Raw genomic sequence first — 18,630 nt, 5'->3', positions numbered from 1 at the left:
ACAATGTGTATAGTTCAAAATCCCATATATCATCAGGTATTTCTAAGTCTGCCAAATTAAATGCAATGATCCAAATTCCAGTTGCCAAATGATTCAACTTACTGTTAATGGTGTGATGACAAGTCTGGGTGAAGCCCCCAGATACTCATAGCCATACTCATAGACTGAGTTGGACATCCTGACAACACAATTGTCCATCTCTGGATCCCAGTAGTAACGTAACTGTTTCTGCCATTCAAAGCTGGCCACTTGGTCAACCTAATAATAAGAATGAGTAATGAAAGACACTAGCTTAAGCCAAGAATAAATATGTTCTTTTGAAATTAACACTAATCAGGTATAATTTTAAAGAATTAAAACTAAAAAAAAAAGCAAAAGCACTACTTTCAATTTAAAACAGTGTTTCTCATTACAATTACATACAAGAAAAATAGCTTTTGAAAGAGGTCATAAAAATTCTTCCTGAATTATGTAAAATTTGTTGTTTAAGTTTCTCCAAATGTTTCTCCATATCATAAAGATTTATCAAAGAGTAATATGAATTTTTTTAGTCTAACTAATTTTGAATAGATTTATGTTTTGTCATGTAAGTTGCTGATGTAGCCAAGTATCTGACCTGCTTCTTCACCATATCTGTGATCATATCCCTGGCATGGACATCTATAGTAATAAGGGCACACAGGATAGCTCTGGCCAACTTAGGCAACTCCCCTCTCACTATAGCAGCCAAGGCATTCAGATCCTGGGGTAAGAAATAGATTATTACATAGCTAAAAGTAAGAAATAATCTAACAGTATATAATGAGATGTCCTGTACAGTACAAAATAGATTAGCATTATCACACAGGTCATAAGCCCTAGTCATATGATAACAACCACATACTCATTGCCTACAAATTAAACAATCACACATATTAAACTATCCACACATATTAAACTATCCACACATATTAAACTATCCACACATTCTTTTATTTTTTTTTTTAAATTGCTTTTTATAATTCATCTCTCAAGCTTACAGCATGTTCAGTGTGTTATGGTCCCATCCCTTTAGTGAATATGTGTGTGTGGGGTTATGCAGGAAAAGATTTCTGTGCTGCCTTTAGGCTCTTAGCAAACACATATCAGCTATGGTCTGGTTTAGAAGTCAAGCCTTCTTGATAGGTAGACATTCAGCTAACACTAGTCAACACTGGTCAACACTAGTAAACTTTTAATGGTCATGTGATTTCTAAAGTTATTCAGTACACACACTATATCTCTCACACTTAAAAAAAATCAGTTTTATATATTATATGTATTATTTTTACAAATATACATCCAAAAGCTATAATCCAATATAACATGAGAAAATTTATCCTTTTTTTTTAGACCAAAGAGTGATCTGAGGAATTACATATTGATACTCCAAAGACTCAACAAACCTAGTTGTAAAAACCTGGGATTGCTGCTATTAAAAAAAAACATTTTTCTAAAGAATATTTAAACAAACTTTATAAATTGTCTGATGCCAATCTAAAGCACCAACCCCAAGTCCAGACAGCTACTTAATAAGACTTACACTAAAGCTCTTCTGTTCAAATTCTTTCATTGCTTCTAGTCTGTCAAAATCACCTTCCAGGACCTCAGTCACATCCCTACACCATTGAAGTTGGGAGATAGTCAGCACTACCTGAGAGGACATTAAGAAAGACCATGAAATTCCTAAAGAAGGTAATTTACATAAATCAGAAGCATCATTAATTTTAAAACAATTTGTGTAATCAAATGAAATACACATTGATGCCACTGAGATCATAAAGGATTTTGTTTTGTTTTTTAAAATGTTTTTTTTTCAGAAAAACAAATTAATACATTTAGCCTAATCCTCCTGCAGGAAAGCAGGGCATGGTGGCAGGTAGGGTTCAAACCCAGGACAATCAAAACAAAAGCTACAGAGTGCATAATGCATAATCAGGCAGCCATCTGTATATACCAACCTGTGATGAATGAGACACAACCCACTCTTCTCTTGGTCTCCGCTCATAATCTCCAATGGCTCCTTTGCAAAGACGTCTCAAGCTACTGAACATAGCTTCCTCGACTTTACCTAACCAGTCTTCAACATTACCTCTAGCTTTGAGACCCTAAAATAAATAAAAGACCAAAAATGATGACAATGTAATATAACATGAAACTGCTATAACAAAGAATAAATATTCTCTTTTGTACTTGTAGTTTGTGATGCAGTTTATATTATGGTCTGACAGTATGTAACACAAAAGGTGCTTAGAAAAGTAGATCGATTCATCTTGAGTCATTAATACAGATTGAAAACATTAATATACCTAAAAATAATAAACACAACTGACCTTTCCCAGTGAGACCTTTTCTCCTTCTGGTGATAACATGGCCAGTATATCATTAGTGTAATGAACTTCTTGATTCTTGTCTTCTTCTTCTGGGAATAAAAGTAGAAAATAGCATAAGGTCAAATACAGTCGCAGATTTGTTCATGACCATAATCACTTTGATTAGCATTATAAAACCTTTCAAAATTTTACCAAGTTCAGGTGTTGCTTTTCCATCTCCAGTTGACTGAATGCCAAATTCAAGCTTAGCAATGGCATCAAAGCATTTTCTAAGATGGGGTTGAACAGCAAGTGGGTTTCTGGTCTGAGCCAAGATTTCTAGGAGCTCATCATTGGATAAGAAGTAGAACCTGTACAAATATTGCCACAATAAAACTGTTTAGTGTAAAATGATATCTTTCATGGGCATTGAGCATTAAGTATTCATGTTTTTTAATATATAACAAAGAAAAAGTTTCAATTGAAAAAAAGTAAATGTGAATGTCTTTAATGAGTTAAGATTAATATGTAATTAACTATGTTTTTTTTTAATATTCTACTAGATAACAGTCTAGTGGAAATATTATATAACCTTTGATATTACCAAATATTGCAATATTTCTATGGAGCAAATTGGTGTATACATTTAGACTAACTTCAAATTTTTATACTATTGTTAATTTAAAGTGAGAAAAATAAATTACAAAATCAGATTAAAAAAAAAAAAGAGACAGTTGTGCACATGACATGTCTGACATACATGTATGCAAAATTAATTTTGTTCCTAAGCTAAAGCATGTATATTTTGGGCATTATTTCAAAATTGAATATCTTTATGTAATTAAATTTCAAATTGACTAGCTTAACAATGTCATTTACCTTGGAAATATAACTCTCTTGGACTCCAGATAAGCTTCAAGACATTTCATAATTTGATCCAATAATCCATTGTTATTTTGAAAAGTTTCCAGAAGTCCTGAAATAATGGCAGAACATCCAATTATTAAACTCATTTGAATCTAAATGTAAGTAAAGCTTTTAAAATGTACATTTTATTTAAACAATATTTAGAGGCTATATAAAAAAGAGATTTCTAAATTTTTAAAATGAAGCCGGCTATGTATTACCATACAATCTATTATAATTCTAGTAATCGTAGGATATGCTATATTATCTATATTATCTAAATTCCATAAGTGATAAATGTAAAGTCTTAAAGTACAAATAAGCACAAATAAATGTGATCCTTTACATTAAGTTAAATTAGGAAATTCATCAGGCAGCAGTGAAAAGTCTTTTCTTATTCCTGGCCTAAAATAGAAATTCATTTTGTTATTCAAAAGACTTTTCATTGATCACTTATGGAATTTAGATAATATAGACAAATAGTCAAACAAATTTCCTAATTAAACTTAATGTAAAGGATCACATTTATCTGTGCTGACAAAATCTGAAATCCCTTCCACCAAGTAATATCAAAGGCTACAGATAATTTGCTTTAAAAATGACTTAAAAGAGCAACTTCTACTGAGCCATGAATCTCTAAACATTAAAGATATTTTATTTTAAACTATATTTCAAGTGAGGACAAAAAGAATTCTTGCTGTCTCATGTAGAAGACTATGAACAATTATTGCAATGTAGCTACACTCACCAGGTTGGGTGGCAGCTCTCATGGCTGCTGGCACTTTGTTCACCTTCCTCATCACATCCTTGAAAGATTTGTCCACCTGCATAAACATCTTGGCCTCTGAAGGCAGTTGGCGTTGAATGTCTGGTGCAGAGAATATTGATTCCAGGTAAATCCAGTTTCTTTGGCAGTTCAGCCATTCATCCTGGGAAAACAAACAAGTGAGTGTCATGCATGCTTCTGATTAATTCTTAAAAACAAAATTTATTTTTAAGTTACATTCTTATTTTATTAGTTTCTAGGTTTTAAAATATATTTCCATAATTTATTTCTAAATGATATTGCAAAAAGATGCAATTTTTAGCGGCCCCCGTAAGGGGAAAAAGCCGCTATTAGGTTTGTGCAAAATGTCCGTCTGTCCCACTCAGATCTCGAAAACTAGAAGAGATATGAAAAATATTATTTCATCTTTAAATGTGGCTTGAAAAGTTTAGGTGCAACGGCTACTTTTGGTTTTCTAAAAGCAAACCGTTTAATTTATAAAATTAATTATGCAAGCGATTTTTTCATAAAAATACACCAATTCTAAAACAATTACATAAATGTAAGGGAGGCAATGTTACAATATGCTAACAAAGATGGACAATTTTTGTGTATTTTCAGTATCACTAAGTCAAATATATTTTAAAAATGTACAGGAAATGTTTACAACAAATATAAATAATAGTTAAAGATGTTTTTTCTGGTCAACTAGCTGCTAAAATTAAAAGAAAACATTTCTGTTTGTTTATAAAGGCTAATAATGCATTTTGTATGTAAATATCACGCACATTTTTTTTTATGGACTTTTTATGCAGCGATTTTCGTGCAGTAGCGTAACGTCGCCACATGAACAGGTGCTAAACCAATTCCTTAAACTTTTTAAAAAAATCAGATTTTATTTATTTTTTGTTTAGTGCCCCCATCCAAATAAAAGAAGATTATTTTTGTGCGTTTTGTCTGTTGGTCGGTCTGTCCGTCACGATTAGATTAAAAAAACTAGAACTCTAAAAGCTATTGAAAATCTGATTTACACTTTAATGTTCCTCCCGTAACATCTCAATAGTTTTAAGTATCTAAAAATTGATTGTTCCGGATTTTTTTGTGCAAAACTAATCAACCCCAACAAATGTTTGTTTGCTCTTCTAATTTATATTACATTCAATTTCCATGCTTAAACGTTGCAAAAACACATTATCAATAATATGTTGTTCCGTTTTTTATGTAAATAGCATATTAATGCTAAATCAAAATCTCTATACTGACTTATATTTCATTAAGTGTAAAAATGTTCCGGATATTGTTTTATAAAACATGAATTATGCCTAATGATTGTTTGAAATCGCATAATTTACTAATATTACACTTATATTATTTGACAATGCGTCACTATAATTTGGTTATCAATATCAAATTGTTCTGTATTTTCATCTTTAAACAAATTTTAAAAATATCGACAATAGGTTGTTCAGGGCTTTAAAAAAAAGTAATTTACTAGAATTGATTACTGAAAATTACTTTTTAGACATTTAATTTTTTTGCTAAAACATAACATAGAAGTTTTGTAATCGATAAAGAAAGTTCCGGATTTTGTTTCTTACAAATCGTCGCCAGAAATTTCCGAATTTATTTAAAAATCTACTAACGCCAAATAATTGTTTGAACTCCCTCTTCTAATTAATAAACAAATAATCTTCTCATTTACGAAATAATGTTTTTACGGATTTTTATGAAAAATATTTTAACTCACTACTCTCTTACAGTACATTTAACTTTCTACCTAAAACATTAAAAAATCTAATTATCGTTAATATTATGTTCCGATTTTTAAGGAAAACAGAATCCAAACACCAAAGTAAGGTATGAAAATCTCTCCACATGGCTATAGTACATCTAATTTTTATAAGAGACCATCCAAAAAATTTAATTAACGGTATTTCATTTATCTGAAATTCTCTTTTTCTTTTACTATTTATACAAACATCCGGAACAATCTATTATATAAACTTTTTAATTGTGTTCATACCTAAAAATTATTGCGATGTTTTGAAACGTAGAATAAAGGTTAATCAATTTTTAATAACTTTTAGTTGTTGTTTTTTTTATATCAAGATGACGGACAGACTAACTGAAAGACAAAATGCAAAAACAATGCGGCTTTGATCCTTTTTAAATAAATTCTATTAGAACTCAGTGCACCAATGTCTATGAACCCTCGTTAAATATCTCGTGTAAATAAAGACATTTTTTTTTATGGTACCTGTACTAGCCTATTGTGAGGTAATGGAATTTTTTTTTTCTTTGACGTCATATGAATGGACTCTTTAAATGTAATGTTAAAAGAACGCACTCGGTGCACGATTGTCTATGAACACTCGAAAAATAGCTTGTATTAATGAAAACATATTTTAGTCTAACTAAGCCGTGTGACGTAGTGTTTTTTTTTTCCTTTGACGTCATATGGAATGAATTCTTTAAAAGAAATGCTAAAAGAATGCACTCGGTGCACCAATGTCTATGAACACTCGATAAATGGCTCGTAATGATGAAGGCGATTTTTATTCTAGCTAGGCCGTGTGACGTAGTGTTTTTTTTTCCTTTGACGTCATATGGAATGAATTCTTTAAATGAAATGCTTAAAGAACGCACTCGGTGCACCAAAGTCAATGAACACTCGATAAATGGCTCGTATCGATGAAGGCGATTTTTAGTCTAGCTAGGCCGTGTGACGTAGTGTTTTTTTTTTCCTCTGACGTTATATGGAATTAATTCTTCAAATGAAATGAAAAAAGAACTCGGTATAGTAATGTTTATTAAGCCTCGTTATGTGACTCGCGTTTAAAAAAGGAATGATATCTTGATTTAGATCTAATCTAGATTTTTTAAACTAGATCTAGATTTTTATTACAGTATATCTAGATCTGGATTTATATTCTAATTAAAATTATTTTAGAGTCTATATCTAGAATTTCTAGATCTAGTTTAGACTCAAATAGACTAGATTAAGATGTAGAATTTCAATTTCTAAACTTAAAGTGTAAAAAAAAAAAAGTGTAGATTTTCATTTCCAAACGTTTTGATCAATATTGTAATGTTTTAATATACTAAAACTAATCTACTATTTTTTATTTAATTTAAATTTAAATTTACGGCAAATGAATCTTTTAAACATTATTACTTTTGATCATCGGATGGCTGGCTGGTCGTGCGGTTTGCGCGCTGGACTGTCGTTCAGATTTATGGATGGTCCAGGGTTGAAACCCTGCCCGCTCCCATTCCCTGTCGTCCTGCGGGAGGTTTGGACTAGGAAGTAATTATCTTCAACTCTGAAGGAACATCCGAAACATGTAAAACATTTTACATCAAAATTAAATCACCTCTTGAATATTATTTGCGAATATGCAGATCCGACAGGGATCCGACTTCGACGGGGGCCGCCTCTGAGTTTGTGTAACACAAACTCTCTTTGTAATCTTGTTTTTTATTTAACCAGTGTATAGGATGAAACCACCAAATTTATTTAAATAAAATATTTTGAAATAAATTCTTATCCCTCATTTTTAAATCTCATATATAAGCGAAGATTTTCTTTGAAACTAATGGTCTAATATTTGAATGAAATTAAAATTCTACTGATAAATATTTTTCAAGGTAGGAGAGGAAAGAGTACTGCACAACTGTATCTATTTGTGTTCTTAAAGAGGAAACTAAAAAATCACTTGACATATGCTGTGATTGACAGATGGTCATGTTTGAAAAAAGACTTTAAAGTGTACTGTAGAATGTAAAATTGTGTTTATTGTTCTCAAAGGAAATGAAGAAATCAACTTTAGTTTTGTTTTTCATAAACTTAAATTGTTATTATTCAGCTCATCTCTGCATGTAGTCCCATCTGGGTCATAGGCCACCAAAATGTTTGCTTCAGGTGTCTAAGTTCCAGGTGAGTCTTCCAACTCAAAACTTTCCCCACATTGTCCATCTACACCCATATCTCAGCATCACAAATTTCTGGACAATGCCCTTTTCCTCTTTCCTTGAGGGCTACAGGTGAGGTTGTCTTGTGATGTTGGATGCAGGCTTGAATAAGGTATGGCCTATATCCATCACAAGTGTCTCTTTTTCAATGCTTTTAAAGCTTGAAATTGTGGCTCTGATATAGATCAAATGAAACATTTTCCTTACCAATGTTCTTCCAAAAAGATCCAAGTCTCTCTGCCAATCATCCACTTGAGACTTGATAGGTCCCACATGGCGAGATGAGGCGATAGTAGCTATGTTGATGATGCTGTCATCTAGTAACTGCTGAATGTCATCTGTGTTCCCTAAGATGAAAACATCTTTGGAATCTTTGTGGTTGAGGACAATGAACTCTGTTGTCTTCCAGGAATCCACAACCTGAATAAATAAAAAAGTATCAATCACTTCTAGACAAAGAATCAAAACAAAAATAAATAAGTATTAAAAGAAACATTTTATTTTCATTGTGCTAATTAAATACTATCTAGGCAGCACACATGTTATGTATAGGATAAGTAAATGAGTCAGCAGACAGAAGAAAACTAAATTTGTTTTGAAGAGGGAAAAAAATAAACTTGCTCTCCTTCCCACTTACAAAAACTCTGCTCCTCTATAATTCTGCTTATGTCCAGTAAGCTTCTCGAGTACAGACATCTGAGATGAACTCCAATTGGTAGCTAGGTTGTAGCCTAGTGAGAAACTCTGCTGTTTAGCATAGTGCCTCACAGCTCCCATACAGGTCAAGTGACTCTGCAGATACGTTTCCCCACAGCTCTTGGAGCTGCAAATGCTCTTGCAAAATGTGCAATTCTGTTTTCACTGACTCTCCATAGTGTTGGCAACAGGCATCAAATTTTGAATGGAGTCTGGCAAATTGAGCACCAATGGTGCAGTGCCCCATTCTGCACTGCACAATTATCATTTGTTCTGGCCTTTCTAGCCTCCACTATGGATTGCCTTGGTCCAGGCAGTGCATATTCTGCCAGACTCCATGGGTTCCACCAGCCATCTAGTACAGATGCCAGTTACTTTCTTTAACTTTTTAAAAATGCTTTAAACTTAGCACCAGTATTTAAAACTTTCAAACAAAATTTTGAAATAAAATGTGCACATGTTGCTTACCTTTTTAAGAATGGATTCCAATGATGCTTCACTGGAGGCCTGTCCTGAAATCTCTCTCAGTTTCTCATCATGTTTGAAAGCTTTAATCTCCACCAGCTTGCCAAGTGTCATCGGATTCTCTGGAGTAAACTGGTAATCTAAAATTTCATAAATCATTTCCCAGTGGCGTGGCTTGAGTGATGGATTTCTCAAATCTGTAATCACTGGCATCTAGAAAGTGATTGTAAAAAGTGATTGACAAAAATCTTATCTTAGTTGTAACAAAAATAGTTGTGAACTTTTAATTTAGATTAACCATTGATTTAGTAGAAATTCTAGATATTGGACTACTTTCAGAGTTTAGTATCTATCAATGTTTTATGAATGATTTCAATGGTTACAAAATTTTACCCTTTCTCTCATTAGCTCCACTTTTTCCTTGAGAAGGGGGACAACTCCATTAGGAGGTAAACCTTTTTCCAACTGCATGACAGTTTTTGCATAGGTCAGTGTTGTATTGTTCATCTGCTCAGGCTCCAGTTTGTCAAAGGTTATCTGAAATGTCATAATCCAATATTATTGCAAATCAACAACAATGATCTAAATCTACATACAAAATCTGGAGGAATGAATCTCCAAACAGCTAAAATAATTCTCTCAAAATAGCAAAAGCATTAATTGGGTTATTTAAAAATTAAGAGCCATTCTCAATGAGACAATTCAAATTTATAATTAGTTTGACAACAAGAGATGTGCTTACTGTTGTCCAATCATTCATAAGTGCATCCCATTCATCTATTGCATTCCACAGAATATCCTTCAGTTTTAGCTCAGCATGAGTTTCCTCAAGGGCATCGAACTTTGCTACTTCAACCTGATAATGATAAAAGAAATAATTGGTTTCAATGTTTCCTACAGTCAAAAAGTAAAAGTACTTTATGAAAATCATACATGTGCATTTATCTCAATGAATTTAGAATTACATTCAATATGGTAACAAGCTAATTAACTTACTAGATACTGTAACAAACTAAATAAAGTACTAGATATGGTAACAAACTAAATAAAGTAATATATACAGTAATAAACTAAATAAAGCTCTAGATGTGGATCTAACTAAAAGTTATTTCATGAATGAGAGTGTTATATAATCACCTTGAAACTTTTTTGATAAGACTTGTAAGTGAAAGCTTGCTCTTGTAACTTCTCCATTGTGGCCAGCATTTTTTTCAGAAGAGCTCGAACTTTTTCTTTATCAGAGCTAGGATCAAGTATCATTGGATTCTGTCAAAAGGAAACATTTGATAAAAAAGGATCAATATTTTTGAGTGCTTCCAAATACAATCTTTCATTAAGAATGAAAAGAACTATTATATGAATAGTGCTGAGATATTGTGTTTATGTGTATGTGTTTGTTGTTATTTCTATAGTTGTTCCCCTTGGTATAACAGCTCATATTGGAGTATTGTGTGTAACCTGTGTTATGTGAGAGTGTGTTATTAAAGAGTCTGATGTACCCAGCGACTAGTGTTGTATCACTTATTGAGTTCAGTGTTCTTTAGTGTAATATTAAGCTTATAATCATATCATTATTTAAGCCAACAAATAGCAAAGATGACCACCTCTATAAGAAATTCACAAAAGTAAAATGTTAAAACAAAAGAACTGGATGTAAAGACATGCCTGGGCTTCCTGCTTCATCTCTTTCACTTCTTTACCAAGTTCTGCGATATCTTTGTCCAAATGATTACAGAATTTGTCAATGTTGCTGTCTCGCTCAGTCAGTGCTTTATCAATGGCATTCCTTACAGTGATGATAGATGGATTCAGTGTCTAGAACACACAATACATTTTTTTTTTTACAAAAATGAAAATAAGTAAAAAAAAACAACAGATCAGTAAAATCTAATAAATAAACTTTAATGCTATAAAACTCCAACCTGGTAGGTGACCAAATCAACATCTGGCATAGGAACATGGAACTGATCAATAAGCTCATACATTTCCTTCACAATCAAAGCTTCTCTTTCTAGAGGGTCAATCTGTTAAAGACAGCAAATATCATCTTGATAAGAAAAACATGTAAATAAATACAAAGACAGCATAAAAATCAACACACTTTCCCTCTTGAAATATCTAACTTGAAAAAAGAATTTAAAAAAAATTAAGGTAAGAATAGGCTACTATTTCAATGTGTTGTTAAAGTCTTACCCTGAGTTGGATGTCATCTAGGAATCTCAGTGAATTCACAAACTCAATGGTTGTTGTTGGAACAACTTCAAGTCTAAAGTTGGCATCCTGCAGTTCTGCTATAAGTCTGTCAACCTCTTTCTTTGCTAGTTCTGGTAGCATGTCATTGATAACCTGGGAGAATATTATAAATCAAAAGTTTCTTTTTACAAGAAGAATAAAATGTCACACATTGCGGTTAACAAATATTTTGGAAACTAATTTCATAACAACAGTACAGCTAAAAATAGCTGCATGATATAATATAGGAAGACCTTGTGATCTATAGGGCAGATCATGTAAAAGTCATCTGTTTCTGTGGCCAAGGGTTAACGAGGGTGTCATGTGGCCAGCACAATGACCAACTGCGTTTAATTTTCCCCAACTAATGCCAGGTACTCATTAGAACTGGGTGGACTCAGAGGCAAAGATCCCAGTAATTAATAATCCCAGTCTTCATAAGGCGCCCAAAGGTCCTGATAATAAAAAATCCCACTCTTCACCAGAGATACAATAGGAATATAAAACAAAAGTTTCTCTAGAGGAATGCAACAAAACTGATCTCACATCAAGACATCTAAGTGGTGAAGGTATTAACAGTGACTTCATTTTGACAGTGTCCACAAGGAGCATTCCTATTGGTCTTTTTTCAACAATCCTCATGGCCATGACATGCTGTGTGTTGTATTTGGCTAGATGTTCAGCAAAGAACTGCACATCTGAAAGGTAAAGAATTCAAGACATTTCCTTTCATTAGTTCAAAAACGCCTCAGCATGCCAGTATAAAAGACTTGTATGAAGTACTATGAGAATAGAGAAAATAAGATTTCTTAATTTACACAGTGAAAGGGTTAGAAAAAGGAATACTCAATAATGATTCAGCTTAAAGGGAAAAAAGAAAAGGTTGAGAAACACTGCTTTATTGGAAAAGGAAACTTCAAAATTCAGCTTTTCAAAGTAAGGAGTAAATTTTATTTATACATCATTATCAGTAAATATTAAATGCTTATAATATTTGTTTTATTTAAACAATATAAAGTTAGATAAAATTGTGAACCTTATTATTTTTTTAATTAGTGGCATAGCTAGGGATTTGGGTGCCCAGGGGGCTTGAACTCTTTAGGGTCCCCTGCATTTGACATAAACATCATGACATGAGATAATGGCATAATACTTTATGTAAAAACAAATTTCGGACACTCATTTTGGAGCCCCTCAAGTGGGGGCCCGGGGGGGATTTTCACATTCGAATCCTCCCTCCCCCACCCTAGATACATCACTGGGAAGAATATATTTATTTTATCTATCAGAACTAAATCTTTTTAAACATTGTTTAAAGTTTATTTAATCTTGTATAAATCTTTAACCTTGTATAAAAATAAAATCAATAGGATGTAGGAACACACAGATAACAGTTAATAAAAGAGACAGACACAAGAGTTATTACAACAAATACAATAATAAAAATAGTGGGGTTTTTTTTGTATAGCAAAACGTATGAAAGTGTCTTTATGTTAAAATTGCTTTGTAAAGAAGTTTATCATTGACTACTTCTAACAAGGAAACATTAACATTCTAATACACCTACATGTACAGAATGTACAGCAAGTGTGACTATTGACAAATAGACTGAGACGTTAACTGCTTAGTTCTATGACTATAAATGGAGTTTGAAGCTTTTAGTGATGAAACAAATTAATGAATTAACATGACATAACATATAATGATAAGGTAACAAGAACATAAAGAGAAGAAGGCAAAGAAAATATAGCAAAACATAGACAAGCCCAAAGGAGTACTCGAATCCCTGGCACCAGTCTAACATCCACTTCAGCTTTCAAGTCAATATTGTTATCTGGTCCCCCATTACAACCCAGGGTCCAGTGATTATGCCCCGACCCCCTCTTCTATAGCTCACGCAATTCCTATCCATAATGATCCCCACAAACAATATAAATTTAGGGTTGACAAATATTGGAGCCCAAAGCTTCTTCCAAAGACAAAGGCCCTAAATTTAAATTACATCTCTCTCTCTCTCTCTCTAACAAACCAACAGGAGGACATTAATACACTACATATAGATAGCTTCAAAGTGGTAGTAATTAAACTAATGAAACATAAATAAAGTTTGAAGCTTTTAGTGGTGAAACAAATTAATTAATAAACATGACATGTAACATAGAATAATAATAATAATAGCAGAACAGAAGTGAAGCTATTATTATAGTTACATGCCATGTTTAGTTCTATAACTAATATTTCTACATTTTATGGAAACACTTTTTAAAAGTTTAAAAAAAAATGTCAGTAATTTGTTTACTAAGAGTTTACAAATTTTTAAAAAGTAAAAAAAAAAAAAATTAGATCTAAATACACGTAGATTACGATTCATGCACTAGCAACTAAAAATAGCAAGAAACTATGAAGGAGACTAAGTGAAAAACTTAAACATTAAAAACAATGACAAAAAAACAAAAAAAAAACTAAATGATAATACCTGTAAGTGTGACTTCTGCTACAATTAAACAAAATTTGTATCATTGAAAATTATTTTATATTCATTTCATACTTTATTAAACAAAAAAGGGAATGAACACATTTTTAGTTTGCACAGCTTGTCCTCTATTCATTAAGAGTTCATAAATTTTAGTGTTCTTTTTATCATCAATACTCAATGTATATTTACCATGTTCTGCCTCTCTAACACTCTTGAGGTCAGTGTTTTCGTTTTCCCTGTAAAACTCTCTATAAGTTTCAAAGATATCTGAGTACTGTGTGGCAGCATTGAAAGCAGCAACAAGAGCATCCTGATAAAAATTTAAAGAAAGAGTACTCGTCAACTGATAAAGTTATATTTAGTCTCAGGGTAAAGACATGCTTCAATGCCAGATTATCTACTAGGCGAGTAAAGACATTTTTAAAGACATTCTGTCTGTCTGGTAAAAGTATGAACATGTTTTTTTCTTCCATTTCATTTCTCAGATCAAGTTAAAACTTTGCAAAATTATTCATTCAACATGACAAGACATGAATCAATAAAAAAAATAAACAATTAGTTAATTAATTGTTGGTAATTAATTATTTTGGTTTATTTCCAAACAAGGGGAATAAATGCTAATTGTTGATATATATATATATGGATTTTGTCCCCTTATTATGTTTGATACAATTTTTCTCCCATTTCTCATTCTCGGATCAAGTTGAAATTTAAAATTTTGCATTATTATTCATAGTCGATAACAATGCATGAATCAATCTCAAAATTAACCATTAATTAATCATTTAGTACTAATTAATTAATTTTGCTTTCTACAGCAGAAAGGGAGCTAAACTCTGTAATTTTCAGATAAATGGTAGTAATTTGCATTTTTTTCCCCTTAGATAAGCTTAAGTTTTAAAAAATATTTTTAATCATCTGCCATTACAATCCCTGTGAAATGTGAGGAAGCCTTTATTCTAGAAGCAGCTAAAGCTCTTACAGCTATAATTCAACACAATGAAAAGAAAAAAACTATTCAATGCATGCAAAGCAGGCCTAGTTGAATTACCTAAAGGTGCAAAAGAAAAGTCGGATAATTGATTAACATCCAATATGACATTACCCAAAGGTGCAAAAGAAAAGTCTGATAATTCAGTATGTTATCACTTTCATTACATTAAAGGTAAACTGAATAAAGATAAACATTAGAGCCTTAAAACAGTGATTGTTTTGAACTAGCATGAACATCAATTCTTAATTTTGGCAACCACATACTCTACATGTTTTAAATTTATTAATCTTAACTTTGTCAATTATTTTCAATAATTAAGAAAAAATATGTAAATTCTGACTTATTCTATAAGGTTTTCTGTATGCTTAAAAGCATTTGAAATTATCAAAATTATTACCTAATTTAGAATTTAGAGTCAAAACAACTGAATGTTCAGAAATAAAATCTGCATTTCTATTACTTTCAAAAGAATATTTTTAACTTTCTGAATTTCAGTTAAAATAATAGTTGATTTGTTGTTGTTTTTCTTCTACATAACTTTACAATATTGAACACCTGTTTATTTCAGCATAAATAGTTTGTAGTTATTTTACCCTAAGTAGTTGTTTTTTAACATTCTTCTATTTTAGAACACAAAAGCTACAATTAAGATAAAGTTCTATATACTCTAACGTTCAAAAGTATTGATAATGCTAAACATGTATGAAAGTATCTTACTCTTATCTTGTGAATGATATTCTGTAGGTGTTTGTCATCTTCAAACATGGTAGATAAGCTTGGTCCTTCTCCACAGGTTTTGTCCTCAAATTTGTTGTTAATTATTGGCCTACATTGAATAATACAAACATATTTTTAACTCTCAATGTCTATAACATTTTGGAAAGTAAACATTTCCTTATGAGTAAGGCAGATTTGATGTGTGGGTTAAGAAGAGTTTTCACATTTAAGTGGCCAAAATTTAATGACTTTCTTTTCTATTCCAGGTATTAATTGAAGAGCTTTATGACACTTTTTTTGGGTACAACATTTGAATGTGTGACTCAACATTCTCAATCCCAAGACTTTAAAAACCAGTACTGTTTGCTTAGTAGCACATGCTCTAAATGTTTTTTTTATTGAATAAAGTATCCTCTTTCAATTTCATTCAATTTGACTATTAATTACCACCCTTCTCCTCCTGCCAAGCTTATTTCAATTCACTCTGTATGTCTGTCTGGTATAAGTGTGTATAAGTTATTTCTCCTAAACCACTTCTCGTAGTAAGTTAAAACTTTGCACATTTATTCATTGAAATAGACAAGACATGAATAAGTTAAAAAAGGTAAACAATTAGTCAATAAATTACTGGTAATTAATTTTTTTGTTTGATATCAACAAGGGAAGATTAATTCACAGATATGGCTAAACTTGCTAATTCTCTCTCATGCATTTCTATATCAAGCTGATACTTTAAACAATTACTTATAGTACCTAACAAAACATGAATCAATAAACAAAAAAAAAACAACAACTCAATTAGTCAATTATATATATGTAATTATTTTGTTTGATTTCAAATAAGGGAAATAACTTGTACATTATTGAAATAGTGCAATGGTTGGAGTTCTTCCCCTTTAGATACGCTTTTTTTTTCTTTAAAGGAATTTTTTATAATTTGCTTGTTACATAATCCAGACTGTAACTTAAGTGAGCAAAAGTCTGTTCCTTGAACCCATTGAGAATCTCCAGAAATATTTATACAGAAACAAATTCAAACAAATCTGCACACATCCTTATGTAACTCAGATATAAATATTTTACCTGGTGAAAGCATCAAAATAGCCATCAGGTACCAAGTTCTGAACACTCAGGACTGCATCTTGAAATCTTTTGATGACCTCCGCAATGCCATCTTGAAAATCATCATGATCTGGAGAGAACAGAAGCTGACTGGGTTCCAGCATCAGTTCTGTGATGAACAAGGGAGGGGACTTAGTTTCTTCTTCATCTTCCACCTGTTGAGAAATATTTTTTTCTCAATCAATTTAAGTTTTATTTTATCAGATCTGAAGTGATAAACAAAATATGTAACACAGTCTGAAGACACTTGAAACATTTCATTTTTTTTTACTTCATTTATTTTTACATTAATGGTAACTGTAATAGAGTCCGCTATTACTTAGACCAAGGTATTTGCTATATTCAACTGTACATGCACAAAGAATAGGCCCCTATAAACAAGATAGACCAATTCAGTTTGACAGTAGTGTACAAAAGGAGGATGAGGAGCATGATGGTCCTTATTATCAAACAAATGTATTATATATAGAACTAGATCTAAGTTTTTACACAATTACAAAGGTCTAATAATTTTCCCCCAATCTGGAAAATTTTGAACTTCCAAAATATCAGCAAGAAGTTTCTAATTGGTTTTCTATCTTCATATCCAGTACAAAACGTTTCAGCAAGGTTGTCAATCTTTAAAAAAAAATGGACATTTTTAGCACAAAAGTAGTGTTTTGTAGATAATTTTAAAGTATTTTGTATAAATCAAAAAAGTTCCTTCTGGAGATAATATCAGAGAGGCATCAGGTTCCCTCTCCATCAAGCTAGGTAGTCTTAGGAAGTGCCATCACCTACAATGCAATTTGTTATATTATCACAATACACTAACAATACTCAACACTCATCTGTGTGAACAGATCAACCACCTTTGCTTGAAAAGCTTCCATTCCTCACACCCTTTCTTCACATTTATTAATGTGAAACAAGGAGAGAACAACTAGCAGAGACTAATACACAGTGACTACACACTACTGACACACTTAAGAGTAAACCGTGAACACGTGAACATATTGAACAACAGAACAAGGGAGACTATAAGAAAACAAACATACACACACACAACATACATAAACATAAAGGACAAAATTGTTATTGTAAAATAAGACGAAAGAGTTAAATAATTTTTTAGATGTAATTTATCTTGTTTAAATTTGTCTACAATATCTATATAAAGCTCCTCCTCCAGGATCGAAGATGAGCACATTTCTCATGAGATGACTATAAAGTCAAATCCTAGCTTTGTCTACAATAATACTGTAAATGAATCTATCTGTTTTGAGAGAATAGATATGAATTGAATGATACATAAGGCTATACAACAGAGCAGCCAGCTCTATTTATCATTTTACTGTTTAATGCCAACCTTTTGCTTTAAGAAAGGGTCATGTCAAAATGCACAATCTGAGAAATTTCTTTCTGCAAATTTTCATGAAATGTAAATTCTTCTGATGTCCCTTTTGTTGTAGACTATTAGGGGCTGGTTCCCTCAGCAAGTTTAGTGTATGTCAGCAGTGTTTAGAGACTCTTAAAAAGTCGAAATGTAAATATACTACCAGGGTTGTGAAGAGGATTGAGTGTACCATCAATGGCAAGTACCAGTTATAACATTGCACTACATAAATCAATTTGTGGCAATAAATAAACTAAAGCTTATATATGGTCTACTCAAAATGTGAGGATTATAATGCCCACCTTTTTAAAAATTAAGTTCCTTGGTAAAAAATGTGCAATTATTTAAAGAATTTTAGTTCATCTTTATATACTTTTTTCATTTACTTAAAAGTATTTCTTCAAATAATTTTAGAATCCTTTGTTTTGAAAACTACATTGTAGGCTTATGATCGTCTAAGTTTAGGATACAAAACCTGTTTTACTTGTTGTACAATGACTTAACACTTATAATTAAATATTTATGTTAGATATGAAATAATTTTGCTGATTTTTATTACATTTTTGTTTGTATCAAGTA

At 31.6% G+C, this 18,630-nt stretch overlaps 1 protein-coding gene across 4 annotated transcripts in view; it reads right to left on the bottom strand.

Annotated features, from left to right (window-relative positions):
- The window catches only part of LOC106065072 (dynein axonemal heavy chain 6-like), a 65,264-nt gene that overhangs the window by 39,465 nt on the left and 7,169 nt on the right, over positions 1 to 18,630 (bottom strand). For 2 of the 4 annotated variants that reach the window (XM_056017407.1, XM_056017408.1), the window contains exons 12-32: positions 16,638 to 16,831; positions 15,555 to 15,663; positions 14,033 to 14,153; positions 13,844 to 13,861; positions 11,914 to 12,065; positions 11,329 to 11,481; positions 11,058 to 11,159; positions 10,801 to 10,950; positions 10,273 to 10,401; positions 9,878 to 9,991; positions 9,529 to 9,672; positions 9,139 to 9,348; positions 8,182 to 8,394; positions 3,985 to 4,165; positions 3,210 to 3,306; positions 2,544 to 2,701; positions 2,352 to 2,440; positions 1,980 to 2,126; positions 1,562 to 1,672; positions 617 to 742; positions 103 to 258 (exon numbers count right to left, since the gene is read on the bottom strand). In XM_056017407.1, the coding sequence (XP_055873382.1) occupies positions 103 to 258; positions 617 to 742; positions 1,562 to 1,672; positions 1,980 to 2,126; positions 2,352 to 2,440; positions 2,544 to 2,701; positions 3,210 to 3,306; positions 3,985 to 4,165; positions 8,182 to 8,394; positions 9,139 to 9,348; positions 9,529 to 9,672; positions 9,878 to 9,991; positions 10,273 to 10,401; positions 10,801 to 10,950; positions 11,058 to 11,159; positions 11,329 to 11,481; positions 11,914 to 12,065; positions 13,844 to 13,861; positions 14,033 to 14,153; positions 15,555 to 15,663; positions 16,638 to 16,831 (2,874 nt within the window). The remainder of the gene's footprint in view (positions 1 to 102; positions 259 to 616; positions 743 to 1,561; positions 1,673 to 1,979; positions 2,127 to 2,351; positions 2,441 to 2,543; positions 2,702 to 3,209; positions 3,307 to 3,984; positions 4,166 to 8,181; positions 8,395 to 9,138; positions 9,349 to 9,528; positions 9,673 to 9,877; positions 9,992 to 10,272; positions 10,402 to 10,800; positions 10,951 to 11,057; positions 11,160 to 11,328; positions 11,482 to 11,913; positions 12,066 to 13,843; positions 13,862 to 14,032; positions 14,154 to 15,554; positions 15,664 to 16,637; positions 16,832 to 18,630) is intronic. The other 2 variants (XM_056017409.1, XM_056017410.1) reach the window with 2 other exon arrangements.

The sequence above is a fragment of the Biomphalaria glabrata genome, chromosome 18 (assembly GCF_947242115.1).
Source record: "Biomphalaria glabrata chromosome 18, xgBioGlab47.1, whole genome shotgun sequence".
Taxonomy (NCBI): Eukaryota; Metazoa; Mollusca; class Gastropoda; family Planorbidae; genus Biomphalaria; species Biomphalaria glabrata.
This window is presented reverse-complemented; position numbering and strand designations above follow the sequence as displayed.